This window comes from Lissotriton vulgaris, chromosome 7 (assembly GCF_964263255.1).
Source record: "Lissotriton vulgaris chromosome 7, aLisVul1.2, whole genome shotgun sequence".
In the NCBI taxonomy this organism is placed as follows: Eukaryota; Metazoa; Chordata; class Amphibia; order Caudata; family Salamandridae; genus Lissotriton; species Lissotriton vulgaris.
The window spans coordinates 701308814-701335701 of NC_141695.1; the positions used below are offsets into that span (position 1 = coordinate 701308814).

The 26888-nt window shown below is 47.0% G+C and overlaps 1 protein-coding gene across 2 annotated transcripts in view; it reads left to right on the forward strand.

Annotated features, from left to right (window-relative positions):
* HELZ (helicase with zinc finger) overlaps window positions 1-26888 on the forward strand; it is a 1742088-nt gene that overhangs the window by 1086873 nt on the left and 628327 nt on the right. For both annotated transcript variants that reach the window (XM_086930935.1, XM_086930936.1), the window contains exon 21: window positions 4408-4591. In XM_086930935.1, the coding sequence (XP_086787061.1) occupies window positions 4408-4591 (184 nt within the window). The remainder of the gene's footprint in view (window positions 1-4407; window positions 4592-26888) is intronic.

Below are 26888 nucleotides of genomic sequence, written 5' to 3' on the forward strand. Positions count from 1 at the left end.
TGGTACCGACTGATGTACGGCTCTGAATCTGCTACATACAGCCTGAGTCTGATCCTGTGCTACCACTACCACAAAGGTCCCCTCATAGGCTGCACTGTTGTTTTAGGTCTGTCTCGGACTCAGAGATGACGGGGATGATTTCTACCCCTTCCCCCAATCCCCTACGATAAAGACCGCTATTATATGAACTTAGAAGACACCAGTGGTTTTATATTTCCACTGACACAGGGTTGAAGTTTCCTCATGAGTCCCCTTAACAGAAGAGAGTGCTTCCTTTGCAGTAGTAATCAGATGTACAGCTGAGCGCTTGGACGTACAACTGCTTTCAGCTGAAGTGAAGACAAATGTCCTTATTGAGGTTTTGTTTTACACCCTGTCCCTGCCTCATCTGAGCCCTTACTTTCATTCTGTGAAGCCCTTACGGATGCCCTTATGGGCACTTGGTCAAAATTCCATTTGTGTTCACTAGGCAGACACTGTAGTCCGACTCCTGCTGAACCTGCGTTTCTAACACAGCATACTACTACAGAAAGTCTGGTGGTCAAGGCTTTCACCAGCAAGATGAACCCCAATAGATTCTGTACGACTTCTCCAGACAAGGAGTCAAAGAGGTTTAAGGTGTTTGGGGAACACATGTTCTCCGTGACCAGCCAAGCTGTGAGCCCAGTCTATGCAGTTTTGTTTATTGTGCTGATATAAGCACACCCTCTGTGACATGGCTACATCAATTCTGGATGGTCAGAATGCTTCCAAGTAAGAGATTTGTGCTAACATTGATACTACTAATTGTTTGGACCAGGTGGATTGCATCAGTGTGGTGCTCTGCTACCCTGCGTGGATGCGATCCACAGATTTCTCATGAGATGCATATGCCTTTTGATGGCTCAGGTCTGTTCGGCAGTAAAGCTGATTTGACCCTAATGCACTTTAAAGAGAGTAAGGCCATGACACACACTCTGGGTCTTTTGACCCCTGTCAGACAGTTTCCTCGTCAGTTAGAAATTCTGAAACTTTTTCAGGGATTTGGCATACAGGCAGTGCCAGTCTCCCCAGCCCACTCTGCAGTCACCCTGCCCCTTCATGGCTGAGGACGTGCATCTAGCAGGCATTGAGCAGGTCATCCAGGATATTAGTTCTTTCCTCCCCCTCCCTTCTGCCAATAGCTTTCAAGCCACTTAAGCTTGTCTTAAGCAATGCACAACCACCCTGCGGGAGGCAGAATCCATTACTTTCTCACAAAGTGGCAATACAACACATATGACAGATGGGTCCTACAGATTGTTCAGCTTGGTTATACTCCACTGTTTCTTTCTGCTCCACCAAACCTTCCTCCCACACCATACTGGCTCTCGGAGGAGTGCCTGTCCATTCTAATGCAGGAGATGCAAGCTTTACTTTCCAAAGATTCACATTACTGGAAAGAGGTACAGGTTGTTATTCTCACAATTTCCTCATACAGAAGAAGTATGGACGACTTCGACCCAACTTGGATCATAGCCCTTTGAATGCTCTGCTGCTAAAGGACAAAATCTGATGAGAACTCCTAGTTGGAGATGCTTTACCATAGAATTCCCCAGGCATCAGACTGGATCTCAAAATTTTTGGTGAGCAGTACCCCTGTTCGCTGGTTGGTGACGTTGTTTGGCTCCGCATGGCGTCGTCGTCCGTGCTGGTGATGTGCATAGTGCCTATATAGGCGCCACACCAGCGCTCTGTCAGTTCTCTTCTTTCAGTGCACATTTGAGAATAGTTAACCCCAGTCTGTTTTTGACTGACCCTTTTTTGACTTTGGGTCAAGTTTTTTCAAGACCTTGTCTCCTGGGGCATAAGGATATCCACTAGGAAACCTGGGTTTAAGCGACAGAGGTCGGTGACAGACCCACATTTGGTGTGCCTCTCATGCTTGAAGCCCAACCTTCATGCCGAGACCTGCGGCAACTACCATTGCATGTACGCCAAAGCCTTAAAGGAGCAGTTCCTCAAGCTCCTCGCTGTACACCACTCAAGATCTTAAACAAGGTCCAGAGCACACAAGAAAATTTATCTTTCTGTGAGGGTAATCACATACGTCAATAAAGATAAGATCGCACACAAATAGTACTTTCTATTAGTCTTTCTAGGTCAAAGTGATACTCCTATCAAAGGAGATCCAACGCACATGAAACCAGCCGACACGTGTTTCGTCAAATCGGGCAATCACCCGTGACTCTTCAGGGCTAGGGCTGATACAAAAAGGATAGTACAGTAACGGTGTCACACATGAGGATATCAAATGTTCACAATTGTGAGCGGAAATGACACCTTGTGCTAGTGTTAGTTTTATTTTTTAATCCTTCTACCTGGTTTTGACATTGCCCCCATACATGATTTTTAATGTTGGTAGCCATGCTTGTGATTAATTAGTTTTACTTTTTTTATCCACACACACTTTGGTTGTTATCTCACGAAAAAGTTTGGAGTCACTTTTTATGTCCTTTATTAAAAATCTCTATGGTTTCCACTAGCACAAGGTTGTCATTTCCGCTCGCAATTGTGAACATTTGAGATCCTCATGTGTGACACCATTACTGTACTATCCCTTTTGTATCACCTCAGACTGCATTCTCCCTATTTATATAACTTCATTCATGACCATAACACACTGTTTTTTACATTTCCGCACGTATTTAGGTATTGCCAACCTTAACTCCAGATTCCAGTACATACAATTTAATTAACTCCATCAAACATACCTGACCCCATACTTTTACATCTTTACTTCCCATATGTGGAGATGGAGAAGCACCTTATGGCCATCTACTAAATTACTTGAGTACTTGGAGAATGTGAGCCCCATCCTGATGGAACTAACTGGTAGAAGGGACAAAAGTAATCTGATAACTTGTTTATTGGATGTCTTGCCGTTACACAACAAGGCAAAAAATGAATGAGAATTCAAATTATCACTGCTGCTGGCAAAACATCTATATTAAGGAATTGGAAATAACCTACCCAATGGTGACAAAGTGGAAAGCAGAAATAGTGAAATTCACAGGGACTGAGATAAACACAATAAAAGCTTTGAATAGGTGTGTGGGAACCATAGACAGTACAAGCGAGTAAATGCGTTTGTGGTAAAGGATCCCAAGGAGGGTAACCTACCACAGTAAACCAAAGTAATAGGAAAGGAAATATATAAGCAGCGGAAATAACAAGAACCATACCTGAAGAGAACAACAATGTAAGCTAGGACTGAGAGCATGACCCACAAACTGCAAACTGCAAAGAACAGAGTCTACAATACAAAACAAACTTCTAAGTGAGAAACAAACCTAAAGCGTTTGATAGCAGCACAGAGAAGAATAATTTTTTGGAGTTATAAAATAATGCTGATGATGACATGAAACGTGTAAAAGTTGTCAAAATAAATCAGCATGTATAACAATTGGATGAAAAGTAGACACATATATGTAAACAAGCTATATATATATATATGTGTATCAATAAAATCTGCTGGTTAAAAAAAGTTAATGAATAACTAAAACATAATAAATAACCACCATTTCTGAAATTGATGGTTTATTCAAGCGCATGTGTATCTGTTCCATCCATGAATCTGTAGTAGTTTTTACATGTGGGAATGGGTTAATGTCCACTTCATATTTTCCAATCATATGGGTCTCATGGGTGGCTCATTGAACTTAACGAAAAAACACCTCGTATATATCCCTAATACCCAATAATGACAGTGGTAATATCTCCTTGAGTGGCTTACTGCGTGTTATACCTTAGGAAACTATGAAGTATGCTTTATCTGTTTTATCAGAAATTTCTTAATTCTAGTTTTTTTTTCTTTTGCAACATCAAAGGTTCAGTGAAGCCAGAAGTTATGTAATGGATCCCCCAAGCTTGTTTTAATGCATTAATTCCTCATTAAAGTAAATGTCATATAAAGCAGCCCCAAATCACTTTACACAGACCTGTATGTAATTTCTGATCTCCATGGTGAACAATTTTCGTAAATCCCTTAATAGAATAAATATTCATTATTGCTGCTGCAATTTTCCCATTTGCTTTTCTGTTTTTGAGTCTCGCCTTATCAGTTAGCTTTTATCCAAAGCATAGCTTAGCACTTGTACTCTAGTCTAACAGCTGCCTTCATTTTCAAGTGTTTATACACCTTCCTATAACTCTTGCTTGATAATAGATGCTCCCCTTTTTAGTTCTGGAAGTGAGTTTGAACGTAAGTTCAGAGGGTGTGAAACAGCATTCTATCAATGGGTAACTGGTTCTTTAGCTTCTAACAACATGCATCTCTACCACTTTTTCAGGTACTATACCCACTTGTGAGTGAAACAGAATAGGGACTGACATGCAGAATTCTCACAAACTAAATAACTTGTGTTTTATATATTGCATCCTTCACAGGTGTTTGAAATTGTAGAACGTGTTGAAGAACTGAGGAGAAAATGGCCAGTAGCTTGGGGCAAACTAGATGACAGTAGCATTGGAGTTGTTACCCCATATGCTGATCAAGTGTTCAGAATTCGAGCAGAGTTGCGTAAAAAAAGGTTATCGGAAGTCAGTGTGGAAAGAGTGCTCAATGTCCAGGGTATGTATTGACTAAATGTGCATTAAACAAACAAAAATATTTGTACTCTTTTTTTTTTTTTTTTAAATTCCCAATTCACTGTTTGGAAGCAGAAATCTGTCTTATCAGTTGAAAAGATGGAAAATTGTTTGTTGGAGCACATGCACTTACTAGGCTATTTTCTGCATGTATCCACCCATGGTCATCCTTCAGGCTTCCTTCTTTCCTCTCGTTGTTAAAGATCTACATACTAGGCTTTCTTTTGTTGAGATTGGAATACTGTATAAGGCCCTTCCCCTTCATCATGACATTCAAACAAGTCAAGCTGATGGTCCGATCCTTATTAATGATAAAGATTTGTCAAGGGTTGCTTGACCAACCCTTGTTTTGGTTTATCAGTGGTTATCCACACATTGGGGAGACGGGTAGCTCTCCCCATCCTTATGCACCACAATCATAATTGTACATTAGTACATACTCGCTGCGTATTTCCCGGGAGTGCTATTACCCTACACAATCCACCGACTAAGAAGTCCCACCTAATCTCAGTGAGTTGCAGCCTTCTGGCAACCCATTGAACTGTGAATCTGAAAGAGACACGTTAGTGATAGATTCCTTACCTTAGAATATCCCCCGGCGTCAGACTGGATCCGGAAAGTTTTGCTAGCAGTACCCCAGCGCGTCCGTCGCTGGCGTCGTAAGCGCCGAGATGACGTCACAGAGACTACTTAGGCACCACCCCTGCACGCCAATATCAGTTTTATTTTTCCACACCAGCAAGCGCAAATCCGGATAGAGCACGTACCTTAGTCACTTTTTGACTACTGTTTTGAGACTTTTTTTCTTCCCTCTTTTTCTCCTGGTGCACATAGGGATGCCGGGCCGCAGTCGTCGCTCATCGGGCACCAAGTCTTCCCCCTCGGATACCGGTAAGCGACGACATAAAAAGAATTCAAAGATGATTGTTCGCTCTCCGGCGTCCCCCCGTCGGTCCTCAGATGCGGAGGAGGGGGACAGGGATTCTGCCCCTGCGGCTCCTTTGGAGCCTGGGATTCCCACGGTCTACCCACCTTTCCCAGGTCTGTCGGTGATTTCTTGCCACCACGGACTGCCTTTTCAGCCCTCTGGCCCCCGCTGGTGCGCCTTCGGGCCCCACGGTCCCGTGTCCAGATCTTGTTGGCCCGCCGGCGGACCAGCCTCGGCGCAACAGGATCCTGTTGGCTCCGGCGCCACAAGGTCCGGCACTGCCGGTTCCGGCGCAGCCCTCGGCTCCGCAGTGGGTACAGTTCGTTCAACCCTTGCCCCGGTTCGGGGGCCATTTAATTCCTGCCTCGGATCTGCATTGGTAGACGGCGCAGGCCCCGCTCAATCCGGCACCGTTCCCGATGCGTTCGTCCCTCCTCCGGTGCCGGCCCCGCCGCTGCGGTCTGCTCCTCCGGTAACGGAGGTGGAGTATGATTGGGACGGGTCCGAGGACCCTCTAGCTCGTCAGTATGACTCCGATCCGAGCAGGACTGGGTGGATGATCTGGAGGACGCAGGTGACCGGGATGTCTCTTCTGACCCGGGGTTTGCCTCTCCTCCGCCCACGATAGAGGAGGGCGCTTCCTACACAGTGGTGCTCAGTCTGGCTGCTGATGTCCTCAACCTAGACCTTCTTACGGTGTCCCTTAAGACTAACCTCCTCACCGAGGTGCTTCAGACAGCGTCTACATCGTCGGAACCGCTGCTTCCCTTCAATGACGCCCTCACTGACGTGCAGTTGGGTACTTGGTCGTGGCTGGCCACAGGGGCCCCTGTAGATAAGAATGTCACCAAGCGTCACTGCCCGCCGCCTGATGACCCTGCCTTCCTTACCACCCACATGACGCCTGAGAGTCTGGTATCCAAGCCTCGACTTCACAGAGTGCTTTTCCTCTGCCAGCTTTGGGCTACGGTCGGTGAACACCGCCTGCCTATTGGGCCGCTATTCCCATGTGGTATCGCGTACCGTGGCTCTGGTCTTGCCCTTAGGGTCCTGAGGAGGTTCAGGCTGTTCTTTCCCAAGCGATTGCTGAGGTTATGGATGTGGCTAAGTTCGCCATTCGGTGTGGGTTGGACACGGCTGACTCGTTGGGCAGGGCGATTTCTACGACTGTGGCGCTGCATCGCCATGCCTGGTTGCGTTCTACTGGGTTCTCGCCTGATGTCCAGAGTTCGCTCATGGACATGCCCTTTGATGGCACTCGCCTGTTTGGTGATAAGGCCGACCGTGAACTGGAGCGCTTTAAGGACTCGCGGGCCACAGGCAAGTACTGGTTTTCGTTCCTTTCGTGTACACGGCAGGGGCGCTCAGACATGTTCCTTCAGCAAGCCTGGGCAGAACCAGCCTCAGCGCGGCCGCGGATGCGGCTTCTGCAGGGGTGGTTTTGGGAATCAGCATGGGGGTCAGTCCACCTCCGCCACGCTGCTTCTACCTCCAAACCTTCCTAATCCTAGCTTTGTGGAGCACCCCACGCCGATGGGAGGCAGGATCCGCCACCACCTCCCCCACTGGCGCGATATTGCATCGGACAAGTGGGTGTTGAAGATCATCAGAGGGGATTATTCTCTTCCCTTTCAGTCCTTCCCTCCAGCCATGCCACCTCAGTGCCACCGCATGTCGGGGGATCACTTGGTGCTTCTCCAGCAGGAAGTCACAGCCCTCTTGGCCAAGGAGGCCATCGAGTGCGTTCCTGCGTCGGAAGTAGGGAGTGGTTGTTATTCCCACTACTTTCTGGTCCACATGGTCTCTCCTCGCTGGACTCCTCATATACCATGGGAACACCGCAACCCTACCTAGAGCAAGCTTTGACAGTCCTTGCCCGGGGAAGAATCTTTTACATGAGATGCTCGCTTTGCCCATTACGGATTTTAATTCAACCTGGGCCCGGCAGGATAACTCAGTGGCTTGTCGACTCTGTAATTACCATTGTGAATCCTGGCTCCATTTGTTGTGCTGTTGCCCAAAATCTGTCAGTGAGAGGCAGCACTTGAATCTCCCTATTTGTAGGTTGCTTGGCCTACAAAGTTGCAGTGAAGGGTCCGACCTGTGCTTCTCTACTAAAACACCTCAAGTTGAGGCCCGACTAGGGAAATTCACTGATGCCATCCGAGCCAAATTGACACTGTATACTGAACTATAACAGGACTTAGTCGGCCATTGAGAAAGAGAGACTATGACAGTAAACAATTCTTAAATTATATTTTACTGCCAGTTAAGAAAATAATCATAAGTCATTTTTATTATTTTAAATCTTTTTTAAACAATTACTTTATTCTTAAATAATTGTGTGAATTCTTAACCAAGCTTTTGTTTTATTGATAGAATATTGTAACAATTTTAATTAATTGAACAATAAAGATATCTTCTTCTTCTGGTTCCCAAGAAAGACAAAGGGGGCCTGCACCCCTTCTTGGACCTTCAGAACGTAAATCGCTTCCTCCGGAAGGAAGAATTCAAGATGCTGACTCTAGCTCAGGTCTTGGCTGCCCTCGATCCTGGCGACTGGATGGTAGCATTGGACTTGCAAGATGCATATTTTCACATCCCGTCTTGCCGGCCTACCAGCTTTCCCTGCGGTTCACGGTAGGCCACGAGCACTTTCAGTTTACTGTGCTCCCCCTTGGCCTTTTTTATATGGAAGAACAAAGAGTAGTGAGCTTAATAATTAAGCCAAAAAACCCAAGGAAACAAATAAACAATTTAGATAGTTATAGTGACATGTAGACAAAATTGATAGAGGCAGACCATGCTTTTTATATTCTAAATTAGTTTGTGATTTATTTAAATATTTTCTTCATTTTTGTTGTAAATTTCATTTATAAAAGATACATATAAATCATTAAAAAGTCAATACCATGCATATTGGGATTTCAGAAATTATTCTATACATATTTCAAAACACAAAAAAGGAAAAGGGGGGAACAAAAAACAGCACAAATGACACTGATGACAAATCGGGCTAGTGGAGTAAGCAAAGCGGTGGATGGAGACTCTACGCGCCTTTCGGCTATTGCCTTCTTCAGGAGTCCGTCATTTGCATTAGGACAAAAAATAAATAACACTGCAAAACATATAAAAATAATGTCACATAACATAGTATATTAAAGGTTTAATAATGTAGATATAAACATCTTATGTAAACCTTGGGCCTAGGTCTAATTCATATACATGTATATTTTATAGACATTGTTTGATTATATGAACGATTAGTGTCTTGTAAGGCTATATACAGAGCAGTTACATATTATTGGAAAATACTTTTGATTTATTTGCATAACATGATTCTATCCATAAGTCAAAAAACGTATCTTTTTTAAAAAATATGACAGATACAACCGAAATTTATATTCCTAATATATCATCAAATAACTGCTGTGTGGATATGCACGATATTCTCAACTTGAGACAGTTACAACCCAAGTCTTCAATCCTAAAATTATCTTCAAACACTTGTATATTTAGATAGCATAGGAGAATAGTTAAAGGCGTTCCTACTTGGAGCTATATATAGAATTTTTTGAGAAGAAAGGTAGAAGATGTGCAAAGAATGGGAAAGAGTGAAAGAATGAAATAGCAAAGGCCTACATGTTACCTGCGTTGGTATGTCTAAGTTGGTGGTATTTCTGGTTTAGACAAGGATAAACTATTTAGAAAGTTGACCCATACATTCTTTATAGAGAATTAAAAATAATTACTTACATAGAAAAAAAGCGTACACTTAAATGGATAGATCACTTGAAGGTCCGTCAACTGGATGGGACCGTACTCTTTATATCACTAAATGTAAAGAACAGCTGTTATATCGCACGGTATGATAAGAGGATATACTAGTTGCCAAAGAAGAATAGTAAAAAACATCTATTTAGCTAAAATACTACCCATTTACAAACGTTGTTAGCATACTTAAAAAACATGCATAGTTGCCTGATGTTCTCATGTGTCAGGATAGTTATTTGTACATTGGTCGTTTCACTGGCAACCTATTTTGTGGGTCGGATTCTCCTTCTGAGTTAAGGGCGGGTATCTATAGTAGATAGGGTTTGTTACAGTAAAGGCAAAGGTATTATTCGGAACCAATTGTGAAGACATATTTATACCTTTGTAGTATCCATGTTATTCTTAGTAAAGCGGTAATTGTAGCGCTTGCAGGGATGCTGAAGTCATGTGCATAGATATGCAACACTACAATAGAAAGAAATAATATAAGGTTTCTATCGATCAAGAGAGGAAAGTATCTGTCAGAGTGGGAACTTGCGTCTTAGTCTATTTACCTTGTGGGCCGGTCGCTATATCCTCGTAGAAAGTGGGTATTGTGACGCAATAACAATCCAGGGAAAAGGTTATTCTGCGCAAACTGGCAATCGCAATCTGAAATGGTTCAGAGGTAATGGGGGGAGAGAGAATTATGAAGGATTGTTTAACACCAATTGAAAGAGAGTTTATTTTTAATTTGAAATGACGGTATACTCTACTCACTGAATAGAGTGACAAAAAATAGCTAATTGATAGTTCACATTCGAATGCAGTTGAACCTCTTTAAGTCCTGTATATCTGCTTATGTATGAGACGCCAGGGGCAAGCGCAGACCTAAGAGAGAAAAAGAGAGCCTAATTAAAGCCTGGCTACTGTTACGTTATGAGGCACAGGCATATCGCTTAGTCGCAAAGTATACCACAGCCAGGGAGCCTAATTAAAGCCTGGCTAATGTTACGCTATAAAGCATGAGGCATATCGCTAAGTCGCATTACATACTGAAGCAAGGATGGGCGCCGTGATTCATCGGGGTCCTGGATGTCCTACGTCGTCAAGGCGAAGGAAACGTGTGTTTAAAAATCCAATCTTTTATATCCTGATGATGAGTGGGACCCGGTGTGTCCGGTTAGCGAAAAGCGTAATGATAGGTCAAATGAAGTTACTTCCTGGACGATATGTTGGACCTGATCCCATGTTACAATACGCATGTGTGTGTAGTTCAAAGTATAGAACTACGAGAAAAGGTAAACACAGCGGCCGCGAGGTGATTGCGCAGCCCACTGGTAATTGAACTAATCTTTCCACGCGCAAGTGCTAGTAGTTCAAAGTATGGAACTGCATAAATAATTTAGCGCGACGAGTGCATCATGTAGACGTTTCTAATGGTGACGTATATTATTGATTCCCAGGGCTACAAGATACTTGCTAATAGTTCTGATAAGAAGAACTACAAATATGCAATTGCGAGGTGAATTTGAATGGACACAAATGCGGCCAATACATATAATTGGTCTAAATGGTTAAGACGTGCAAAGAGTTGTAGTGGATAGCCATAATGAATTGTCCATGTACTTAGAACATAATATTTTTAAGAAAAAATATATCACTACCTTAAGAATTATGTTGCCAGATATCTAAAAGCTACTAATGGCAATGTAAATCTATAACCTGTCTGTCACTATTCTCATGTAGTGGCTCACAATGAATACCACTAAGATTATTTTTCAGGTAATCGCTTGTTCCCATGGGATTTCAGAGTTGAGCCCCGTGTTTGCTGTACCTAAAGAAAAAATCCAAAATACCTCTCTCTTTTTTCGAACCTTGTCAGGGCATAGTCTAGGTCTTGGTTGCACACTTTCGAGAATAAACCATCTTAAATCTTCAGGTGCGTGTTCAAATTCTAGGAAGTGCGCAACCAGAGGGGCATTGATTTTTTTGGTGCGGACTGCAGATTTGTGTTCTGTTATTCTTTTACTGATAGTTCTGGAGGTTTCCCCCACGTATCCTTTCTGACAAGGACATAGTATTAGATATACTACGTTTTGGGTTTTACAATTTGTCATTGGTTTACAGACAATTGTAGTATTGTTAAATGTGAGGTCCTTCCTTTCAATTGCTTGTGGGCATGTCTTACAGCTGCCGCATTTGTAGTTACCTATGACAGGATTTTCGCTGGTTATGCTTCTTTGGATAAAGTTTGTTTTCACTGGCATTCTAGATCTTACGACTAAATCCTTAATGTTTTTGTTTCTTTTATAAGCAATAACCCTTGGCCTTACCAGTGCCCGTCGGGTGTTCAAAAAAGTGATGGTGGTGGTCGCAGCTCATCTGCGCAGGTCAAGGGTGTCAGTCTTCCCCTACCTCGAAGACTGGTTGTTGAAGGCGGGCTCGCCCCAGGCAGTTGTCACCCACCTCCAGACTACGGCCAACCTCCTGCATTTGCTGGGTTTCTCCATCAACGTGCCGAAGTCGCACCTGACTCCCTCTTAGAAGCTCCCCTTCATCGGAGTGGTTCTGGATTCGATGCGGTTTCGGGTTTATCCTCCCGAACAGCGAGTCTGGGATATTCAGGCTATGAGTCCGGAGAGACAGCTTTTTTGACCGTTCTGTTCTTCGTGACTTCCTGGTGTGATCTTGGTTCGCAGACCCACCACCGGGATTGGTATTGCTGGGGTATCTATTCTAAGGTAAGAAATCTATCACTACTTGTTTCTTTCAGATGCACAAGTTACTTTCCTTCGGTAACAATATATCTGTAAGAAACATTAGTAGTGATAGATTCCTTACCGCCCCATACGTCCTCCCCGTGCTGCAAACTGATTTCTAGGGTTAAGGTCATCCCTTTCAGGGCCCTGGTGTCATGGCACCAGTGGTCAAGTTTCTTGCATGGCTCTGTGTTCCTGGCGCGGAAAGTCGTGTACAGAACTGATGTCAGCACGGGCGCGTCAAAGTAGCTCCGGCGATGTGATCCCGGCGCCAACGATGCCTACCGACGCGCACGTCAACCACTCTCATGTCAACACCACAGACTGCAACATGGCTGCAACAGCACCAAAGAATGGCATTCCATCATAGATATTTATGATACCGTTGACATCACCCTCGACTATGATAAATGTGTCAAGTACATTTTCACATCCCGAGCTGTCGATGTTTAGCAAGATATGCCAGTTACCTCCCTCGCACCTTTTGAACCTTCAGGAGTCTGATGAAGAGGATGAGGATGGTTTATACAGAGTTGCTCTCACAGTCCAACCATTGTCATAAACTATAATGGCCCTAAGCCATCTTTTAAATAGCCTATCTAGTTCCTTTTTTTATTTTTAAAATGTACCAAATGTTGAATGCAGCCAATCAGATGCTAGCACCCTCTAGGAAGTGTCCTATTGTGTAATAAGATACTAACTTCTCACTTGTGCTGGGAAAATCTGAGGGGAAACTGTGCCTGCTGGGAGAGAGCAGAGGCAGTTTCCCCTCAGATTTTCCCAGAACAAGTGAGAAGTGAGTATCTTATTACACAATAAAGAAACAGCCTCCACGGGGAGGAGGGCGGGGTGCATGTGACTCTATGACAGATACCAATACAGGATAACCGTAGTTACAGGTAAGTAACTTACTTTCTAATCCAGTATTAGGGGTGTCTTTCATAGATTCACATGCCTGAATCATTCCCCGTCGTCGGAATGGGAGTCCCCGGTACATAATTCTAGTAATCTCCCATAGACATATAGATTAATAGGCCCAACGGCCTCACACTAGTAACATATCCATGCCCTTTTGTAGAAAGGACCAAACTCTAGAAAAGAGCCAATCAGCTGTCACCTCCCTCTAGAACCATCCTGGAAGGAGCCTCAGTCCCTCAGGTTTTCTACCGCTCGTTGTGCTACGGGAGTCTCCTTTGAGCTCTGCTCAGTTTTTTCTTCACAACTGGTTTCCAGTGTTCTTTGGTGTTTTTATTCTGTTCCATCTGTGATTGCTAATATCCTCATGGCTGAGACACCAAAAAGGGTCTGTTTAGGTCCTGTAGAAAGAAAAGGCTGCATATAGATGACCAACATCAAGACTGTCTGTATTCCTACCAGATGTTTTTCCAGAAAGCTGCACCTCCCAACCTGATCGTTTTTGCTTAACTGCTCCCGGGACCAACTGACCAGTTGTAAATATTTGAATCTTGATAGGGCTGGGCCGACCCTCTCAAAGAGCACCTCCCATTCTACCAGCGAGCCTCCTGCCATCAGCTCTCCCCATCTTAGGATCCCTGCCACTAGTAAGGGAACTGCAAGGCTATCTTTTAGACAGGGGGGGGAGCCCCGGAGAGTCCCAGATTGGGATGAGATTGGAAAAATATGCCAACCCAACTCTAGCTTTTAGATGAACCCAAACTTTCGCCAATGATTGTAAGATCTTTAGCCTCACCTTTTTAAAGAACCTCTAGTGTCCAAACGTAAATAAAAATCCGTCAAGTGGAAGGTTAGCCCCGATTAACATGGCCTTAAACATTTTCCTGTTTGCGGTGTCTGCTGGAGTCTTCAGCAACATCCTCGAGTGAGACAGCTGAAATGCCCAGGTGTAGCACTCTAGGTCTGGCAATGCAAGCCCTCCCTTTTCCCTCCTTCTCGTTAATTTTTTCCTTACTGTTTTATAGCTCCAAATAAAAGAATGTATTTCCTGCTGACATTTATGGAGCTGTTTGGGGTCAAACGCTAGTGGGATGGAGTTGAAAATAAACGTAAATTTGGGGAGGATAGACATTTTCACCAGGTTTGTTTTCCCAAACACAGTTAGGGGGAGGAAGGACCAAGCTTTCAATAGTGCATTAGACTCACGAAAGACCCGGTCTAAATTGGTCTGAGCTAGGGTACCGATGTCATGGATGATTTTAACTCCCGGGTAGCGAATTGAGGGGGTCACTGGAAGATGTATGTTGTCAATGTTCCAAGTCATGAGCTCTGTTTCCCCGCATTAATTTCGCACCCGGACACCCGCCCAAATTCCTCCGCCCTCTCTACAACCAAAGGGAAAGCCTGAGCCGGGTCTGTGGTATAGATGAGAATGTCATCGGCGTAGAATCCAACATTCTTCGCCCAACCACAGAATTCAAAAGACGGGATGCGGCACTCGTCTCTCAAGATTTGGACGAAGGGTTTGATATAAATGTTGAATAAGAGGGGGAGAGCGGACAGCCCTGCCTAGTGCGCCTCATGATTTGAAAGGTCTCGGTGCGGGTACCATTGACCAGAAGACTAGCCCTGGGATCTCTATATAGAAGGTTGATGGCTCGACAGAACTTGGCCTCGAGTTGAAACTTCCTCATTACCGCGGCCAGATAGGGCCAGTTGACCCTATCGAATGCTTTAGTAGCATCGAGGCTCATAATGGCCAAAGGAAGAGCAAAGGTTGAGGCGATATCAATCGCACCAACCTAGTCGTGGGTGAGGTCTGCTAACTTGCGCTCCGTATAAATCCCTTCTGATCTTGATGGATAATCGTGTCGATCTCACTCCCAAGCGTGCCGACAAAAGAGCGGCGAAGATCTATAATCGTTGTTTAGGAGCGAAATCGGCCGATAGGACCCACAGTCAGTTGGGTCCTTGCCTGGTTTTAGAATCAGTGCGATGTTTGCCTCACCCCACGACTCGGGTGGCACCGCTCCGTTCAATAAAATGTCATTGAACAGGACAGTCAAAACTGGAACAATGGCTGAGCCCAGAGCGCGGTACTGCTCACCAGGGATACCATCTGGCCCAGCGGCCTTCCACCGCTTCAGTTGTCTGATAGCGTTGATGACTTCTGCCTCTGGTATTTCCTTGTCCAAACGATCGCTCTGTTCCAAGGAAAGCGCAGGAAGGCCAGCCTTCTCTAACCACACTTCCCTAGCCATTGGGTCATCCATAGTCTCCTTTTTACATATATACTTTGGAAAAACTCCTGAAAGGCCCTTCCTATGTCGATGTTTGAAGTCCTAGCTGTACCGTCCCCCTCCACTCTCACTTCCCTGATGTACTTTTTGGCCTGATCTGATTTACTTTTCCAGGCTAACACCTTGCCTGCGGCCTCTCCGTACTCAAAGTGTGAGAGCTTGCTAGCCTCCCACCTCTTTGCCACCCTTTCTTGGAGTATATTATCCAGATTTGCTTTTAGCTCCACCCGTCTCTTAGTCTACCAAAGGTAAAGTGCCAGAGCCTAGATTCAGGTCTAGGAGTGTCAATTCCCGCTCTATGCTTGATATCGCTTCTCTGTATTGCTTCCGTCTATACGAGGCTCGGTTGGTGATACATCCTCTTAAGTAGGCCTTAAATGCCTCCCATACAGTCGCCAAGGAGGCCGAGTTTAAATTACATTCTAGAAATGAAGTAGACTCTACTATAAGGAAATCCGTAGAAAACATGGCCTTCGGTCGAAAGACCAGGAGGTGTATTTAGTCTGCTGATCCAGATTTAGGGAGAATAGAATAGCCGAGTGGTCAGACACATGGGAGGGGAGGTAGACCAACTCCTTCAGAGCATCCTTAAGGATGTAGCTAAAGAGAGCGTAATCGATTCTGGATTTATGTTTGTATTTGAGGTTGTGAAAAGACACCCCCAAGATGATGCCCGCTCTCTACCCCATAGGTCCGCTAACCTCAGGTTTGTCATGTATGCTATAATGGTTGACCTGGATTTGACGTGAGTCAATGCTCTGGAATTGGGCGATTTGTCTAATTTTGTGTTTAGGACTAAGTTAAAATCTCCCATCCATATCACAAGGTCCTGGGAAGTTATCAGATGGCTCTGAATTGTATTAAGATAGGAGGGGTCATCGTGGTTAGGGCCGTAATAACCCACCAGGGTGAACACCCTCCCATCTAACAAGATATTAGCTAGTAGCCATCTTTCACTAGGGTCCTCCTTATACTCTATGACCTGAGACTTGGCCTGTTTCTTGAAGACGACTAGGATCCCACAAATGTTGGCATTGTGGTCCGTGCAAAGAAATGTATCCACCCATTTGAGGTTTTTCAGCATTTCATTGACCTCTTGTTTTAATAGTTGCGTCTCCTGGATGACAATGACCTGTGCGGGGGAGTCTCTCAGATATTGTAAAATTTTATGTCTCCTACCCCTTACACGCACACAGATATTGTAAAATTTTATGTCTCCTACCCCTTACACGCAGGCCATTGACATTCCAGGATAGAAACTTCAACCCACTCATTTGCTTTTCCTACCCCTACCGCCCATGGAGTCTTATCGGGCCACCCTCGCTAGGGAGCCAAGAATGACCGCTCTTGACCTGGCTAATGCTACTCTTGCGGCAGTGAAAGTGGATTCTGATGTGTACAAAGAAGCATGGACCGGCTTAAGAGGACTTTTTAATGATAATGACCCCCCACCCGCCCCCCTGCCACCCTGGAAAACCCACCCATACTTAACCTGGCCAGATGAATTGCCAGATTTGCGTCTCTAAAGTGACCCTACCTAGCCCTGTCTACTCTAAAAACGATTAGGACCGGCAAAAAGCCATAGCGTTTGAGGGCTGGATATTCTCCCAGGAAGGGGTAGACCTAAACAAGGAGTCCCCGTATTTGTGTAAAAATAAAAAACTCAAAAAGTGTATACCTTAAATAGTGTGTTCACTTTTTTTTTTTTTAAATACCTTTATACTTTACTTTTTTTTTTCTTCCTTGTTCCCTCTTTCCCCATTCCCTATTCTTCCTTTTATTTTATGTACATATATATTTATTTTTTCCCCAGACTTTCTGTTTACTGTGTTCTGTTTTCCAAATCATTATTCCCGTATACTTGTCAATTATTTATTGATTAATACTGAGTTTGTATGTACCTTACTATCCTGCATTCCAACACTGGTTCGGTCAGGAATGGTGAGCTAGTGAAATAGCAGGGTGACATTTGGGCTAGAATGGAAGTGATCTAGATGCCCCCCTGTGCATAGTTACTAATGGTTGCTAGGAGCTCGTCAGCCTCCAGGGGCGAGCGGCTACTATGCATTTTATTATTGAAAATTATCCTCAGAAATGCAGGGAACCTCATCTGCACTGTTGCCCCCAGGGCCCTGAACTTATCCATTTTCTGACCGAGCTCCCACTGTCTGTCTGGCGTGGTTTTGGACAGGTCTGATCTGACTTCAAAGGAGAAATCCGGGGCCTTCAATGAGTTGGCTTTGAGAGCAAGCAAGATTCAGGATTTTCTCTTTGATTGAGTAAGTCAGGAAGTTCACCAGGACTTTCCTGGGCTTCACTCTCCCGGGGTTCAAGCAAAAGGGGTCACGGTGAATCCTCTGGATATCTCTCTCTAACTCCGCAGCTGTCTCATCCAAGTTGAGGGCGTTCTTTAATAGGGAGACTCGCTGCTCCCGTTTCCTGCCAAAGTCATCGAGAAGACCGTCAACAAGCAGCTGACCACCTTCCTCGAGACGAATGGATCCCTCGACCCCTCGCAGTCGGGCTTCCGGGCCAACCACAGCACCGAGACCGCCCTCATCGCTGCCACCGATGACATTCGAGCCCTGATGGACAACGGAGAAACAGCGGCCCTCCTCCTCCTAGACCTCTCCGCGGCCTTCGACACCGTCTGCCACCGCACCCTAGTACAGCGCCTCAGCAACGTCGGAATCCAGGAGAAGGCACTGGAATGGATCGTCTCCTTCCTCAGCGGAAGGACACAGAGAGTCCGCCTACCACCGTACAAGTCAGAGGCCACCGAACTCATCTGCGGCGTACCCCAAGGTTCCTCGCTGAGCCCAACCCTCTTCAACCTCTACATGAGCCCCCTCGCAACCATCGCACGCCAACACAACCTTAACATCATCTCCTACGCCGACGACACCCAGCTGATCCTCTCCCTGACCAACGACCCCGCCGCCGCCAGAGCCAACCTTCACGAAGGAATGAAAGAGTTAGCCGAGTGGATGTCGACCAGCCGCCTGAAGCTGAACTCGGACAAGACGGAAGTCCTCATCCTGGGATCCTCGCCCTCCGCCTGGGACGACTCCTGGTGGCCCCCCGCCCTGGGCACCGCACCCAAACCGACAGACCACGCACGCAACCTGGGCTTCATCCTGGACTCCTCCCTCTCCATGACCAGGCAAGTCAACGCCGTATCCTTGTCGTGCTTCAACATCCTGCGCATGCTACGGAAGATCTTCCGGTGGATCCCCACCGAGACCAGGAAGACGGTCACCCAGGCCCTCGTCACCAGCCGACTGGACTACGGCAACGCCCTCTACGCCGGAACCACCGCCAAGCTCCAGAAGAGACTCCAACGGATCCAGAACGCCTCAGCCAGACTCATCCTCAACGTCCCACGACACAGCCACATCTCCGAACACCTGAGAGACCTGCACTGGCTCCCGGTCAACAAGAGAATCACCTTCCGTCTCCTCACCCACGCTCACAAAGCCCTTCACGACCAAGGCCCGAGCTACCTCAACAACCGCATCAACTACTACGCTCCCAAACGACACCTCCGATCAGCCAGTCACGCCCTCGCCGCCGTCCCCCGCATCCGAAGAGCGACGACAGGAGGAAGGTCCTTCTCCTAGCTGGCCGCCAAGACCTGGAACTCCCTCCCGACCGACCTGCGCCTGACCCAAGACCACCTCGCCTTCAGGAAGAAGCTCAAGACCTGGCTGTTCGAGCAGTAGCAGCACCCCCCCCCCCCCTAGCGCCTTGAGACCCTCCGGGTAAGTAGTGCGCTCTACAAATGCCTATGATTGATTGATTGATTGAGACTACATACTCCTTGATTTCACCCCCCTCCTTTCCTTCCGGGATCTTCAAAAGTCTGAGGTTATTTCTTCTAGAGTAATTTTCCAAGGATTCGACCCTGTCCTTCGTTGCATCCCCTTCTCTCTGTAGAGACTGGATATTGACCTCTGCGGACTCCAGCTTAGCTTTTAACTCCCCCACTGCACCTTCCAGGCTCTCAGTTCTCTCGAAGAGACCATCCACTTTCTTTTCGAGGGTCTCAAACACAGCCCTGATCCCGTTTTGGTTTTGCTTAGATTTGGCAAACCCACATTTGATCTCATTCCTCATTGCAGACAGCAGTGTTTCGAGGGGACCCCCCCTGCTGCTCCCAAGTATTGTATCACCGTTCTCACTGCTCTCTCTTTCAGCCTTTCTGGTAGAAAGGCAAACGGGGGGTGTGAGAAGTTGGCCTGATATACGATGCTCACTAATTCTAGTGATCACCTTGTATCAGTCCAAACAACCCTTATGGTGATTGGTTGTAAGTCAACCTTATAGACCAGCTATCCTAATGGTAGCATGGACAAAGCAGTCTTAGGCTAAACCTTTTGGCATGTGAAGCCAGCTGTTTTACCACATATAACCCCTTAAATACCAAATGAAAGGACACCACACAGGTTGTTATGAAAATAAACAAGATATTTATTACTAACAAAACACCTCTGAACTCTTTATGAGATCAGAGGGCTAAGCACATGACAAGACTCTTAAGAAAAATACGATAAGTTGCACACATTACTATGGTGCCCTAGGGGCACGACAGACCATAAACTAAGTAAATGGTATAAGGAAATCGATGGAGGAAATGAAGATGTCCAGAGGCTGTAGGATCGCTGGGACTACACTACCCTAACCTTAGGTAAGGAGCAGGAGGCCCACAGGACGCGTGTGCAGAGTGTGAACTCACACGCGAGATGCGGTATAAAGTCTATGGAGAATACATATTGCGAAAAGGTAAGTAAAAGACAGTTCCAACTAGTTAGGACTAAAACGACAGGATATTTGGACACTAGGATAGTCAATCTACCCTTGAGCACCGAAATGCTCTCGTTACCTCACCCACGGGCTGCGGGTGCATAGGTGTGAAAGTGTGTCGGGTTTCCGTGTCGAAGTCTATGGAGCCTTGAAGAAAGATGCTGCAGGCGACCAGGAGGAAGATGTCCGGTGCGATCCAAGGGTGGATCGAGGAAGATGAAGACCTGAAAGCAGAGGGGACAATGTTCAAAGTCACTAGCCAGTGACCGGAGTGGAACCAGGAAGTAACCAGGAGCTGTCGTCGCGATCAGGTGAAGAGTGGACGATTGACTCTGCAGTCACGTGGACCAGGAGGTGTCTTCGACCAGGATGGAGGCACGAGCTGTCCCACGCAGGCTCTCGCTGTCGGCGGTGTTGGTTCCGGATTCGTCGTCAACAGGCCTTGGCGAAGGCAACCCATGCGGTGAGTGGAAAAGGCGTCTGGTGCGGACCAGGAGGGTCCGGGGAGCTTCTCCTTTACAGTGAAGCAAGGGCCAGTCTGGAGCAACTAGACCAGCGATGTAGATTTCGTGGATCGTCGTCTAGGAGGTCACTAGCCAGCCGGCAAGTGACCAGACAAAGCGTCGAGCAGCAATCAAGCAAAAGGCCCCCACGCAGAACTCGTTGATGCTGGGGTGCTGATCTTCTGTGCAGGAGCTGCTCGGGTCTGGGGCTTCTCAATCCCTAATGCACTTTCTCGAGGATGCCTCTGAAGTCGTGCTGGAAGCGAAGTGCAGTTTCTTCAAGATGGCCGGGCCCACGTGTCTCGTCGCACCCACGGATGTCAGCTGTGCTGCAGATGTAGGTAGAGGTCGGAGAGTTCTGGAAGTCTGGATCTCGTCGGGCTCTGAAGTCTGGTTCCAGGCAGGAAGGACAACAAAGTGAACCGCTAGGACGCTTGATGGTGCCTGCTTGTGCAGTGTGGTCACTCCTTGGCCACAAGGGAGATTTTCTTCAGTCTTCTGTGGAGCAGAACGTCGAAGTCCAGAGTTACTTCTTTGTAGAGTTTCAAATCGGGATAATCTCATTTGGAATGGGACCAACTCCTACCTTTATTCTCCTAAAGGGGGATGTACTGCAACTAAGTCCCTCCTATCGGTGGGGCCAGGAAGGGGGGTGGTTACACCCCCTATCCTTTGTCCGGTTTTGCGCCAGAGCTGGGGCTGGAGTGCCCCAGCAACTGGTTTGAACCGGGGTATGTACGGGACAACTTGTGTGCCCCAGGCATGTCTCATTCCTTTCAGCCTGTCCTACCTCAATACACAACATCCTGTCTGGGGTGGTGCTAGCACCTCCCAAGGCAGGAAACCCTTTGTCCAGGCCTCCCTCGCTGGAAGGACTCCCAGCAGCAGGAGGTCAGACTTGTGTCTGTGGTGGCAGCATCCATTTTGTGATGCTGAGGCTCGAGTTAACTTTAACCGGGGTTCACAGTTACATACATGCTGTGTCCCTCTAAAAGGGTGGAATGCTACCCCCGTCGCCAGAACTGGCGAGGGGTTAGTATTCCAATTCGTATGACACCTTACTCGACATGTTTTGATAATGCTATGCCAAAGTTGGCAATAACCGCGAGGATTATAATGCTCTTAAGAGTATATGGTATAGCGTTATCATGGAAACAGCTAAAGGACTTGGTTCCGAAAGCTGAAGACAGGCTCAGCTCATGCTAGAGCACCATCTCACATAATTCCAAGCACTCTGCCTCCAGGATTGTTAAGGCCTGCCATAGGAGTGACTTATAGGAGTATATGTGTCCATTTTAGGGTTAGATATAGGTGTTCTATATCTAAAGCAAAGGGTGATTACACCACCTTGCCCCAGCTGTGTTACCAGCCAGTTGTCCGTTTTGGATGGCCAGCCAGGGGTGGCATAATACATGCTGCAGCCCCTTGGGTGCACTCATGCCCTAGGTACCTATGGTACACTGTACAAGGACTTACAAGAGTGACCCAATACCAATTAGGTATGTACCTAAGGTACATGGAGTCCATTTTAACAGAGAGAGCAGAAAGCCTGGGGTCCTGGATAGCAGGATCCCAGGCCAACTATGTCGAAAACCAGCAAAACACTAGGCAAAAAGTTGGGGTAAGCATAGTCAGATATCCACCTTCCTACAGGGAGTAAGGAAGTGGCCTTCTGGTATAGGTCCTGTGAGAAGGTGGCCTGATATGCAGTGCTCACTATTCTAGTGAACACTATGTATCAGTCCAGCGACCCTTATTGATGATTGGTTGTAAGTCAACCTTATAGACCAGCTATCCTAGTAGCGTGGATACGAGCAGTCTAAGGCTAAAGACTCGAGAGGGCGTGTTAAGCCAGCTGTTATACCACACATATACCCCTTGAACACCAAGTGAAAGGACACCACACAAGTGCTATGAAAATAAACAGTATATTTATTAAGAATCACAACAGCTGTGTACTCTTTATGAGGACAGGGTACTTAGCACAAAACTTACGAAAATACTTAAGTTAGCCCAGTATATACAAATGCCCGAGGGGCACGGAAAACCATATACTCTGAAAGTGGAATGCGAAATTACTAGCAGGTAAGTACAGTACTAATAGGCTTTGGAATCGCTAGGACTTGACTATAGAATCGTTAGATTACTTCTAGGAGACCCAGGGGACTCGGGTGCAGAGTGTGCACTCTCACGCGTGATGCGGGACAAAGTCTATGGTAGCTAGTAAATGCAAAGTTAGTGTTCTCGGGCGAACCCGACCTGGTAGGAGGAAAACGAAAGTGGATTCTGACCCTTGGATAGTGAGGCTATGCTGGGGCACCGAAATGCCGAAGTTACCTAGCCCAGGGGCTGCAGCTGCATAGGTCTCAAAAGACGTCGGGAATCCTCGTAGACGGACCAGGAGCCTGGAAGAAAGATGCTGGCAGGCGACCAGTGAAGAGAGTTCGAAGTGATCCAAGCCTGGATCTTGAAGAGAGATGACACCTGAAAGCAGAGGGGACCAAGTTCGTGACTACTAGCCAGTAGTCAGGTGGCACCAGGAGGGCACCGGATGGTAGTCACCTCGACTAGGTGAGTGGGTGACGCTGTGCTCTGCAGATCTCACGGACCAGGAGGCGTTGTCGGCGACCAGGATGGAGGAGCGAGCTGTCCCACGATGGATGAAGCTGTCAGCGTCGCTGGACCCAGGATTGGGCAACAAAGCCTTGGCAAATTCAAGCCCACGCGGTGGACCTAAAATGGCGTCTGGAGTGGACCAGGAGTGTCCGGGGTGCTCCTCTTTTGGAAGGGAGCAAGGGCCAGTCTGGAGCAACCAGACCAGCAGCAGTGATGTCGTCGGACGTCGTGAAGAAGGCCACAAGCCAGCCGGCTAGTAGCCAAACAACGTGGTGAGCAGCAAAAAGCAGAAGGGCCCCACGCAGATCGTGGAGATGCTGGAGGGCTGATATTCGGTGCTGGAGCTGCTCAGGGTCGGGGCTTCTCGGACCCCAAAGCACTCACCAGTGGAATACTCGGTGGGCTTGCTGTAAAGAAGTCGTGCAGTCTTGGCGATCGTCGGTCCCTCGAGGTCTCGTCGCACTCACGGTTCTCAGCTTGGCTGTAGAGGTCAGAGGTGCCAGGGAAGCCGGGTCTCGTCGAGCTGTGTCGTCGGATTCCTGAGGAAGGACTTTCAGCAGACCGCAGTGTTCTTAAGATGGTGCCTGCGGATGCAGGGTGACTACTCCTTAGTCACAAGGGAGAATCTTGAAGAAGAAATCTTGATGTCCTTTCGCAGAAAGTCGTGTCTTGATTCCAAAGATCTAATTTGAACAGGGGGCCCGCTCCTATCTTTATACTAAGAAAAGGGGCTGACCCGGTGACTAGGTCCTGCCTATGGGTGGGACTAGGAAAGGGGGGTGGTTACACCCCTCTCCCATGCCGGACTTTCCCCAGGCCAGGGGCTGGTGTGCCCCTGGAACTGGTTCTGACCGGCCTATGAGTAGTGAGCACCGGGGTGCCACTCAGCAGTCACCTTCCTGTAAAGCCCTGCCTACCCAGGATACACAAAACCCTGTCTGGGATGGTGCTAGCACCGCCCCGGACAGGAAACCCTTTGTCCAAGCTCTCCTCGCTGGAAGGACTCCCAGCAGCAGGAGGTCAGACTCGTGTCTGTGGTGGCAGCATCCATTTTGTGGAGCTGAGGCTTCGTTTAACTTTAACCGGGGTTCACAGTTACATACATGTCGTGTCCCTCTAGAAGGGTGGAATGCTAACCCCGTCGCCAGAATTGGCGAGGGGTTAGTATTCCAATTCGTATGACACCTTACTCGACATGTTTTGATAAAGCAATACCAAAGATAGCATTTAACCGCGAGGATTATAATGCACTTAAGAGTATATGGTATGCGTTATCATGGAACAGCTATTAGGACTTGGTTCCGCAAGCTGCAAACGGGCTCAGCTCATGCCAGAGCACCATTTCACACGATTCCAAGCACCCTGCCTTCAGGATTGTCAAGGCCTGCCATAGGAGTGACTGATAGGAATCTGTGTGTCCATTTCTAGGGTTAGATATAGGTATACTATATCTATAGCAAAGGGTGATTACACGACTTTGCCCCAGCTGTCATGCAGCCAGTTGTGTCAAATTTAGGAGGCCAGCCAGAGGTGGCATAATACATGCTTCAGCCCCTGGGTACACCTATGCCCTGAGTTACAGGGTCTGATAAGGTGGCCCAGTACCAATTGGTAAATGCACCTAGGGTACATGTTGTAATTTAGAGAGAGAACAGCCAGGCTGTGGGTCTGATTGGCAGGCCCACAGCCAGAGAAAGTCGTAAACCAGTGAAACAAAAGCAAAAAATCTGGGTGATCATAGGATTGCAGACCCTACTCTCCTACAGGTCCATTATGAAGGAGACAAACGGTGAATTTAATCTCCCGATGGAGTTATGGGAAAGTGACATGGGGGCACAGGGTGAGGAGCTATGGTCTAGATCTTTTAGTCTCCTCTACAAAGCTGTTAAGCCAGCATTGCTAAGGCGTAACCACCTGTTTACTGTGCATCGAGCATATATTTCCCCCCAAAGGATATCTAAATTCCAGCCAGGAAAGTGCTGTAACAAGTGCCACCTCCCTGCAGCCTCCGATATTCATATGTTTTGGGACTGCCCTAGTATCATCGCATTTTGGGAAGAAATTAAGGTTACCTTGGAGTTAATTCTCAAAATATCGATATCCCTCAGCTTGCCATTAATTATATTTGGTCTGGATGACAACATAACTGGGCTGGCAAGTCCTTTCTGTTCTACGCAATCCTCCTGGCGAGACGGCAGATATGTGAACATTGGGTTGACTCCAAAGCACCAACCCACGCAGGCTGACTGTCATCTCTCTATGAAACATCAAGGGTGGACACAGCTAGATCTGGCAGTTCTCGGAACCTTGCCTTTTGGAATCTGTTAGTGAAGTGGAGATAAATAGCTACTCGGGCTTCCGGGGTTTCCCCCAAGCCCCCCCCCCCCCCCCCCCCCCCCCCCCCCCCCCCCGGGTCCGATGATTATGCGCCAACACTCAATGGTCCAGATGGGGGTCCCACCTGACTTCGACAACGAACCTGGTCTAACAGGCTGAAATATGCCTAGAGGGAGTTAGATCTTCCTGATAGTACCTCCCGCCAATTCGGTACGTCTGTCCGGGTGCGTGATGGGATCATTTTCTGGTCTCTTTCCCAAGGACAAGTAAGGTGGTTGGCTATTTCTTGGAACGAGGGTCGGGCAAATGAGGACAAGAAAAGAAAAAAGCAAAAAAAAACCTGTCTGAATTGCCTGTATCCAGACCATTCTTCCAAGGACTGCTTGGTATGTCGAACCTTTTCCACTAAAACCCTCAAAGATTGTGAGGGACACCTCGTAATTTGGCTCCAGAGGCTAAAAGACAGGGACCACTTGGAATCTTCTGAGGAAAGTGAAGGTTCTTCAGTCTCTTCCAAGTTTTCACTAAAGAGACAATGGGTGGCTTCTCCTAACCTTACGGTACCTCCAGGCATCATAAAAGTCTTCAGAGGTTCTCTCCAAGGCCACTTCTGTGAAGGTTTCCTCTCAGGAAGTTTCCACCTTCAAAAAGCCTACTTCGACTCCCTCGACGACGGAATTGTCGACGACGTCTTCATCGTCGAGGAGAGCTATGTCTACTGCATTGTATGTGACAACATCAACGACTACTGTTTCTATGTCGATGGCATCGTCGTCATTGTCTTCGTCGACGACTACGACCCCATCGTCGACTGCAGGTAAGACTGTGTCATCGACGATAAACATCAAGAAGACACCGTCAACGTCAAAGCACTCGTCGACGCTGCACTCGCCGACGACCGAATCGGCGACGACCTCGACAGCGAAGTCTACATCGCCGACGTCGACACCATCGACGAAAACGTCGCCGACAAAGGTACCCTCGACGAAGGCACCGTCGACGAAAATACAGTCGACTAATATGATGAATCCTCCGGCAACGACACCCGTCGATGCTTCACCGTCGACGACCACGCCGTCAACGGGCTCGTGGACGATGATAGATTCAGGTCTGCAAAGCACATATGTGCACCTAAAAAAAATTTAAAAAGGCGCTGATGCCGGCTTTAACTTCGCCAAGCAGAGTCCAACCACTGCCTCCAGCATGTCTTCTTCAAGAGAAAGATTCAGATGAAGGGAACATGTTTTAGATTGCGACAAGCCCTTCGGAGCTTCATGTCAAATGTCAGAGTTCGGACAAAGAAGAGGAACAGGAGGAAGAACATCATTCACCTCCACCTCCAATGGTTTGCCTTCCATCCTCT